Raw genomic sequence first — 9,501 nt, 5'->3', positions numbered from 1 at the left:
GTTACAATGCGTGGCCTATCCGTAACAATATATGTTGTAAGGACAATTAACGTACTACATCGTTCTATATATAAAGAAACAGTCGTTCTTGGTAATTTCAGAGCCCCCAACGATGCTGAATATATATAGCGGGAATATTGCGGAAAAAAGCGCCTAATAAAAGCACTTCCCACAGTTCGATAGCGTGTGACCATGCCTATCTTCTAAAGGCTCATGCATACCGGGGACTGGCAGTGGTTGCGCGACCATTCCCGACTGCAAGCGCGATCGATGTGTTGCCACCGGCTAGCGCGACCTGGGGCCGTATTCTGAAACGTTCGCCTAGGCGAAATTTCGCCTAGGCGAACGTTTCAGAATACGGCCCCTGCCGTTCACCACACCAAATTCCTCGCGATAGTGATGTCGTTCACGTCTGTTCTCTCTGCCATCACCTCGTGATGCCGACGTCTTGTTCCATTTGCGACTATTTGCGAACAACTTACGCAGCGGGGATGCCACAGTACTTATTTTAAAATAAATGATACGGCCGTCAAAACCACAAAATGATTGTGAGGTACGCCATTGTCAGAGGCTACAAACTATAATTTTGACCACCTTGGCACCCTTATGCGTGTTGTATGCATGGCGGAATTGTATTCGTGCGCTGCGCATTTGCGGTGTCTTTAACTGCAGAGTTTCCCCAGATATACTGCTAAGTGGAAAACTAGCACTATGCAGTGGATGATGCAGTCTGCAGACGTGGTTGCGCGAAAAGGCCGTAGTTATAATTGTGACGGTTTTCACAAGGCATGGCAGATGCTATCTGGAAACCGGTGGGGTTGGGGGGGGGGATCCAAGCTTCTCGCCCCCTTCGAAATAAAGTCTTGGGAATCCTACTAAACGAACTGCGTTTCAAACAAGCTTGAAGCTGCTCGAAGCATATCCGACCTCGCGAGGGCACCCGCACCTGCAGCGTGCATTGCTGCCGCGTGCGACTGCCCATTTAAATGGTTGTCACTGGCGCAGTCTACAAGGTGCGTGTTTTTTATAGAAATGGTTAGGACTTTATTTATTTTATTATTATTTCTTCTCCATCAGGGCCTGTGTGGTGCCCAACAATGCAAAGGGAAGCACGATCATCATCGTCATCATGTATTTCGTAGTCAATCCAGGATCAATCCGGAAAGTGGCGAAGTGAAGTCAGTGCAAATATCGTGCTACACAACAATGGCCACGTCGGGTACGCCGAGCTTTGCTTTCGTGAAATACCACGACGGTGCCAAGGCAATAGTGCATATTTCACTGATAAAGAAGTATGCCCCTACGTCGGTGAACGAACTGTGCAAGAAAAAATTGGTGTATTGGTGCGACACTGGACTGCTGTCGGACCACAACGATGAGGACTATTACCTCGCGGACATTGTGGAGCTTGGTGGTAAGTGATTTTCATTTGAATGTATCAACTGTTTCGATTTCGACGCTGTACCTATGCTTAGATTGTGCCGCATGCGTACGGATAGCTGTCGCGCACCGCAAGTTAGGGGACGTAAACCGCCGGGCATGCAAAACGACGCTAAAAGGGATACAAAATATCGCAAGGAAGACGTGGGGCTTTCAGTGCTCAAAAGGCTCGTGTAGCACGTTTAGTGAAATTACAGCTTTCTTGGTGCGTTTACAAACTTCACGGATGACTAGACTGTGCGAGTTGGCAGTGTTATCAAAGAAGCAGTTAACGAACGCAAAATGTGGAATCATGCTCGGTGTCACTTTCAATACTTTGAACACAGCTATGTTCGGTTTCTGCGAACAGACCCTGTCGCATCTGTCGTAGCTTCAGATGAACAAGACAGAGAGAGAAAAAAAAGGAATTGACTTGTATTTCGTGGGGAAGGCTGCGGCGTCTAGAGAAATGATGCAGGTTATATGTAGCCCAAAGCGTGCACTTTCGTTTGGTGATTGCCAGTCCTACAATGAATGAACGCGATTGTATTTTTCTCTTCGTGGTTGTAGGGACGCGGGTCTTCGTTTATCTTGTATTCAATGCTCATTCTATCAACTATGCATTGAACCCATCTTTTGAGCAGTATGTCTAAATGCATATAGTAAATAAATGCAAAATCTTCTATGGCATAGTATGCAACAAGTACAAATAAATTGTTTAGCTAACCATATTACAACGGTTAATGTAACTGCTGTGCTAGCAATTCGACCAACATGTTCAATTTTTCTATGCTTTCATTCTTGATCTTGTTTTTGTTCTCTTTACTGTGCTATAGTAACAAAGGCAGACCTCATACAACGGTTGACAAAGCGGAAGATATCCGTGCCAGAATTTATTTTTGATGGAGACTCATCTGCAACAAGTGGTTTGGCGACGAACGTATGTATTAGAAAACAATACTATCTTTGTGTAAATCATTGTAGTAATGGTATGTACAACATTGGGCAAACTAATAAGCAAAGAGTGAGGTCCCTTTCCTACTGCCAAGACATTCAGTTGCCATACTTATGCTATCCAAATTTATTTACCGTACGTAGTTCACACACAAGCCACAAATTTGCATGGCTTACTGCATAATAGGAAGTGATTCGAAATAAACAGGGCAAGTTTTCTTATGTTTACAACAATCAGGCTGTCTGGGAAGAACAGTGCCGTGTGGCTGCTGCAAACTGGCGCTCGATCCTTACAGATGAGATCAAGTGCATGTGCCCTATGGCTCTAAATACTGCCAATAAACAGGATTTATAGCTGTATATCTGGAACTATATTCTGCTGCAACAGGATATGACCTTATTTTTTGGAGCATGCTTTTAGCCTCGGAAGCGCTGCAATTTATTTGCGAGATAGAATACAAGTCCACACTTTTTGTTCTGTTTAATGGGCTTCTCACTAGATTTGAGTATTGCAAATGCACAAGCGCGTCATGTAAATCATGACACGCTTGTGCAGCACTGCAGAAGGTGAATGAAGACCAACTAGTACCTATCCATATTTCTCGCTTTATTGAAAGCAGGGTGTTTCAGACCCATTAAATTTAACTAACTGGTTTACTGAAATGGAGATTAAACGATCTAATGTGCTGGCATCTAGGGAAATAGTAATGTATGTGTTCTAACAATTGTTAAGCAGCAACAAGCATCCCTGTGTTGTCTTTTATGTTAGCTGCCAACTACACTTGCTTGTACTCCATGTTGCAAGTAGTCTTTTGTTGCACTGGCAATGTCACAATGGCACAGTAAGCAAAAATATTTAAATGTGCCTTTGTGCATTCTGTTCCAAAGGCGATTTATGTTTAAAAATTGCTGATGAGAAATATGAAAAGGGTTTCTCTTTCTTAATTTCTGCAAACTAACAATTTTGGGGGGCTTTTTTTGTTTTTTTAGTCGCAGGTTCCTTCAGCGAAAAAGGCCGCCCGCAATGTGCAAGCCGCAAAACGCCGCAACGTGGCGAGGTTAATGTCCGATGATCAGGGCACGAGTTCTGATGATGGTGAAGATGATGTTGTTCCAAAAAAATTGCTCTTGGCAGAGCAGCAAAAAAATGCAGCCCTGTGTCGGAAGCTGGCAGCACTCCGAAAAGAAAAAGATGAGCTGCAAGCACGTCACGACCGCCTGGAGGACCACTTTCTCAACAAACTGGGTGAGCATTAGCTTACAATATTTAAAAATGTGTTGGGCTGCATGCAAGGGTTAAAAGAAATTGCAAAATACCTACACTGTACACATTCTTGATAACATTTTAGCAAGAATGTGTCTTAGAAAGAATATGAGGCCCTCGTTTAGCAAGAATGATGTAATGTAACACCTATAGCAATATTTGGAAAAATTAGTGTTGTTGCATGCGGGCAGGTGCATATCTCTTGCAAGAGAAAATAGATGCATCACTGCTTGCAGTTGTGCTGCTCTTTCACTTGCAGAATCTGTAAATGATTCAGGATGGACCTGCCATGGTGCATGGAGAAAAGTTGGTGCATCACTGCTTACAGTTGTGGTCGTCCTTCACTCGCAAAAATGCGTATATCATTTAGGATGAACCTGCCATTGTGGTTTAGTAGCTAAGGCATTCCGCTGCTGGGCAGGAAGACGCAGGTTCATTTGCTGGCCATGGTAGGTGTACTTCAAAGGGAGCGAAATGCAAAAATATCTGCTAATTAGATTAAGTGCAAGTTAAAGATCCCCAGGCAGGCAAAACTAATCCGGAGTTCCCCACTACGATGTGCCTAATGATCATATTGTGGTATTGGCATGTAAAACCTAACAATTTATGCAATCTCTAGCTTTCATTTGAATATGAGACTGGTTGCTGTCATATTTTTTATAACCAGTTCTCTTTGTGAATGGTTTACGTAAACAAGCAATAACAAGAGAATAGATGATGTATGTGGTGGTAATAGTTGCTTTGTTTCTTCCTAGATTCCTGGTTCACAGCAACTTGCCAACGTTGTTGCAAGGTATGCACACTCTCTTTGTGCAGATATAAGGGAAACTTAGTTGGCTCAGTCATTTTCAATAATTAGAATTGTGATGCTTTTAATTGAGTACAAGCTGGTCTTTGTAGCTAGCTGACAAAGGGAACATCCTTGGTGACTTAGCAGCTAAGCTGTTGTGCTGGTAAGCATAAGGATATTGATTCAATACCAGGCCATTGCAGCTGCATATCGTGGAGGGCAAAATGCAAAGCTCCTGGGTACTCGAGAGTTAGGTGCACAGTAGTGCACCTAACCCCAGCTAGTGAACGTTACTCGGGCGTCTCACTACGTTACTACAGCATGCCTCTAACCATATAGGGGTTTTGGCATGTAAAACACCATACTTTTAATAGCTGACAGGAATGACTTAGTTCATCTCGACTTTTTAAGCAAAAGATTTACAACAGTAGGCTTCAGGGAACTCTAATAACTTCAGAAAAGGGGCTGGGAAACTGCTGCTTAGCATTACGAAAAGTAAGTGCTGTTTGCTGGTATGTTATAGAGCGTAATCTTTGTCTCTTGTCAGCAGGAAGCCGTACATTTTGCTGCATTTTCGGAAAAGGTAGGATTTAGCTCCCTGAAGTTTCGTTTACTGCCATTATCGTGAAGCGAGCGTTGCCCGGCGTTGGCAGTTTCGTGGCCCTCGCTCGCTATGCGTGCCGTGATATTTCACGACTCGCACTCAATATTCTAGTTTCAGCCTCACTGGCTCTTTGTTCGCACCACGTGCCCTTCTCCTCCACTTCGTCTCTCTTTTTTCCTCGAGCACTCCTTGGGGCGCCTTGCGTTAATGCTGCCTTTCTTTTCAGGAAAACAGTGTGCCTTGCCCGAATGCCACACCTCCAAATGTTGGTGCAGATGACAGTGGAGCAGCAGTACTTGCTTCCCAAAGCTCAGAGGTATAGTAATGAAGCTTCTATTGACCGTAATTTATGGCATGCCTTTTTTCAGTGAAGACAATAGTTGCCCATGGGATTATTCTCTTTCAAGAGCCTCTATCATGCAGCAACCTGCAGATGAACCGTGCGAGGTTATGTGCAGTCAAGTAGGGTCCTCAACGTTTCCTAACTTCTGTTTGCTGGCATTATGTATACATGCAAGGAAAATAACAAGCGCTATAAAAATGACAACTATGAACATGGCAGACATTTTTTTATCGCAAGCTCGGCTACTAGATGTGGTAGTCGATGCCAAGCTACATCCTCGTCAGAACTTCAGAAGTCATTCTCGTCAGATGTATCATGGCTGTCCTTGGCATCCCAAACGACCTCCTCAGCACCATTGAGTACAATCTGTGTGCAGCATTTCTGAAATCCAATCTCGGTTGTTGCGCTGGTAGGCGTCTTACGAATCCTTTACCCGTGTCACAACTTTGCAGAGACAAGAGCCTTCTTGTGGCGTTATGGCGGCATCGTAGCTTGCCGATTGGTGTCTGCTCTCCCGCAGAACCCGTTGTCTCGAAAAACCAGAAAGCATGCTGCTACCCTTTGCGCAGTAGATGGACAAATTGCTCCTGCATTTTGTCTTCTAATTGTTTGTGTGCTCATTTTCTAGTGTATGTTTAACCGGTGGGATTGAATAACTAATTAGCTTATACCTGAAACACATATTGCAGAGCTAGAATGTGTTGGCTGCAGAACTTGATAATGACAGTATTGTTGTCATTTGCAGGAGTCTGACGTTGCAGTGCCAGGGGCCTCTATTATGCGGCAACCCTGCAAATCCACCATCGCAGGCCGTGCGCAATCAAGTAGGGTCCTCAATCTTTGCTAACTTCTATTTGCCTGGCATTATATATACATGCAAGGAAAATAATAGGTGGCTCAAATGTACTGAGAATAAGATCAATATACCTAGGACATGGCAGATATATGATAAACTTTATTGCTACTACCATATTCACTCAGAAGTAGGTCAACCACTAGTATAAATTGACCCCTATATATTGACCTCACAGAGGAAGAAAAAAATATTTAAATATAGATTTGCTTTAATCTTATGAAAACCCACCATAATGTACAATATAGATTTTTTTTGTCTTGCCCTTGCGGCAGTGGCCACAGCGGCCCTATAAAAATGACAACTATGAACATGGCAGACATTTTTTTTATCGCAAGCTCGGCTACTAGATGTGGCAGTTGATGCCAAAGCTACATCCTCGTCAGAACTTCAGAAGTCATTCTCGTCAGATGTATCATGGCTGTCCTTGGCATCCCAAACGACCTCCTCAGCACCATTGAGTACAATCTGTGTGCAGCATTTCTGAAATCTAATCTGGGTTGTTGCCGCTGGTAGGCGTCTTACGAATCCTTTACCCGTGTCACAACTTTGCAGAGACAAGAGCCTTCTTGTGGCGTTATGGCGGCCTCGTAGCTTGCCGATTGGTCTCCGCTACCCCGCAGAACCCGTGTCTCGAAAAACTAGAAAGCATGCTGCTACCCTTTGCGCAGTAGATGGACAAATTGCTCCTGCATTTTGTCTTCTAATTGTTTGTGTGCTCATTTTCTAGTGTATGTTTAACCGGTGGGATTGAATAACTAATTAGCTTATACCGGAAACAATATTGCAGAGCTAGAATGTGTAGGCTGCAGAGCTTGATAATGACAGTATTGTTGTCATTTGCAGGAGTCTGACGTTGCAGTGCCAGGGGCCTCTATTATGCTGCAACCTGCAAATCCACCATCGCAGGCCGTGTGCAATCAAGTAGGGTCCTCAATCTTTGCTAACTTCTAATTGCCTGGCATTATATATACATGCAAGGAAAATAATAGGTCGCTGAAATGTACTGAGGTTGAGGAAATACTTGTTAATGACAGTATTGTTGTCATTTGCAGGAGTCCGACATTGCACTGCCGGCAGTTTTGCTGAGGTTAATGGCAAGGTGAGTTTCTCTTTGTTATTGCGATAGCAATTATACGGACAGTCCAAGCTAAAATTTGGGGCTGTCGATGTGGTGGCTCGTACATAAGGTCCAAGTGCAATAAGATCCTATCAAGAAAAGCATTTGAGAGTGCACAGTCTTCATGCGGGCGGGGTTGGGATGACACTGAGTCTGCCCAAGTGGGAGGGCGCAAGTCGCTGGTGAAGAATGTCTGTCTTCTAGTCAGCCTGGCCTGGGGTGGTCAAGTTATTGCTTCTTGCTGCAGACGTAAAAAGGGGCCTGGGTGTGCCTATCCTAGAAGTTTTTCTGCAGTATTTCTTAAGTTTGAGTGAGCCGAGATGGCTCTTCACTTTGTATCAGTCTCTCCGCCGGCATCCCTGGATTCTGCATACCTAATGTTGCAGCTCACTCTATCTCAAGGAAGCGAGAAGCTACTCATCGAGCGAGATGTGTTTGTGTTTTGCCTGTGTGTGCTGAGACCGTGCTGATCAATTTAATTAGTATGAGAATGTTTGCTGCATTATGTGGGGCCGATTAAACTACTAACTATTTTATAGCTGTTAGATGCTTTGTTATCGCTATCACTGTTTTGCCTTTCAAGCGAAACTGAATTTTGTTAAATGAAGAAACATATACTATTCTGCTGCTTCTGTACAAGTGTGTGGCATTATAGGATGGATCGTTGGGTAGTTGGTATTGTACTCCCAAGAGAACAGTGCAGGATATCGAGACGAAAAAAGAGGTGACACATGCATGTGTAACTTAAGTATAACATTTATCTTTTTTTGTGAGGGTGCATGGTGCACAGGCTTCAAAAGTGTTTTGGAAGTAAATTGAACAGTTCTACTTTATTGATTATAACTGAGTAATTGGAGCATGCCTGGGGCAAAACCATTTGTAGCATTTGTGTATAGTGATAACCTTAACAGCTTTTTTGCAAGCCTTAGTTGAAGCATGAATGCCCTAATTGCACAACTGCATGTCCTGCTGTGTCCTGTGTTATGTACAGTCTGTTTCACACTTAGGGGAAATCTCGGAGCGCATTGCATCGCGATGCGGCGAGCGCTGGAGTCGGGTGCCAGAAGCAGCTCGCGCAGGCGCAGACGCTCGAGGCGCGTTATCTTGAACCGCGTCGACTGCTCGACGCGGTTGGCGGCCAGCCGCGTCGAGCAGTCGACGCGGTTCAAGATAACGCGCCTCGAGCGTCTGCGCCTGCGCGAGCTGCTTCTGGCACCCGACTCCAGCGCTCGCCGCATCGCGATGCAATGCGCTCCGAGATTTCCCCTAAGTGTGAAACAGACTGTACAGCTTGACAGCATGGCCTCCTTTAATGTGAAAGAATTATAGGCTCCATCACATGAAAATTCATTGTCGTCCGGTGTGTCCGAAAGACTGTACCAAGAGTGGTCGATTGCGCAAACATTAAAAACACGTAAAAAAATGCTTGGATGTCAGATTTTTCAGGTAGGCTCCTGTAAACAAAGCAAATTGCTTTGATGAGAAAGTTTGACGGACTGGGTGGGAAAAGAACCTGGTACCGGGGTGCAAAACAAGCATGCTTACCTGATGTTATGGCGGCTCTTTGGTACGGGCTGACCTAAATTAAGGTGTGCCTAGTGCGTGTGCCATATTGCGCGCGTCACATTGAAGCCATTTGGTTGACTAAAGGTGCTTTCAGGTTCCCACACGTAAACAGTCTTAATGTCTCTGCCGTCCTTTATTGCAGGTACACCTAGGAAATGGTGTGTTCGTTGACAAGGAGAGGTGGGACCTACTCCAGGGCCGTGGCCGGGACTCCCTGTTCTGCAAAGAACTGGCGAAACTGGTGTGGGAGTCCCGGCACTCAGGGGTAGGAGCGTCACTGGGGCTCTTTGTCGCCGCTTTCTTAAGGACACCAATGCTGTGGAAAAGCCGGCTTTAAGCCCCCATAAATTGCAAGCTGTAGGCAGTAAGTATCATTCACATTCTTTCAATTTTGTTTTTGTAATGGTTGTAGCAATGCATGTATAACACCGAAATGACTAATTTTTCAGACGCATTCGATGCATACCTTAGAAGATGTGCCCCTGAGGAAGAGAGAAGTTGCGGCGCTCCAAAATGAATAGATACCTGGCAGACATGCTGAGGGATCTAAAATAAGCATGCAATAGTGTACACATACAGGGTGTTTCA

At 44.5% G+C, this 9,501-nt stretch overlaps 1 protein-coding gene across 6 annotated transcripts in view; it reads left to right on the top strand.

Annotated features, from left to right (window-relative positions):
- Positions 1-1,153: 1,153 nt before the first annotated feature.
- The window catches only part of LOC119452576 (BEN domain-containing protein 5-like), a 27,526-nt gene continuing 19,178 nt past the window's right edge, over positions 1,154-9,501 (top strand). For 3 of the 6 annotated variants that reach the window (XM_049668423.1, XM_049668431.1, XM_049668424.1), the window contains exons 1-6: positions 1,154-1,414; positions 2,256-2,359; positions 3,364-3,619; positions 4,393-4,430; positions 5,258-5,347; positions 7,074-7,151. In XM_049668423.1, coding sequence (XP_049524380.1) covers positions 1,207-1,414; positions 2,256-2,359; positions 3,364-3,619; positions 4,393-4,430; positions 5,258-5,347; positions 7,074-7,151 — 774 coding nt within the window. In that variant the 5' untranslated portion in view covers positions 1,154-1,206. The remainder of the gene's footprint in view (positions 1,415-2,255; positions 2,360-3,363; positions 3,620-4,392; positions 4,431-5,257; positions 5,348-7,073; positions 7,152-9,501) is intronic. The other 3 variants (XM_049668430.1, XM_049668428.1, XM_049668427.1) reach the window with 3 other exon arrangements.

This window comes from Dermacentor silvarum, chromosome 5 (genome assembly GCF_013339745.2).
Source record: "Dermacentor silvarum isolate Dsil-2018 chromosome 5, BIME_Dsil_1.4, whole genome shotgun sequence".
Lineage (NCBI taxonomy): Eukaryota > Metazoa > Arthropoda > Arachnida > Ixodida > Ixodidae > Dermacentor > Dermacentor silvarum.
This window is presented reverse-complemented; position numbering and strand designations above follow the sequence as displayed.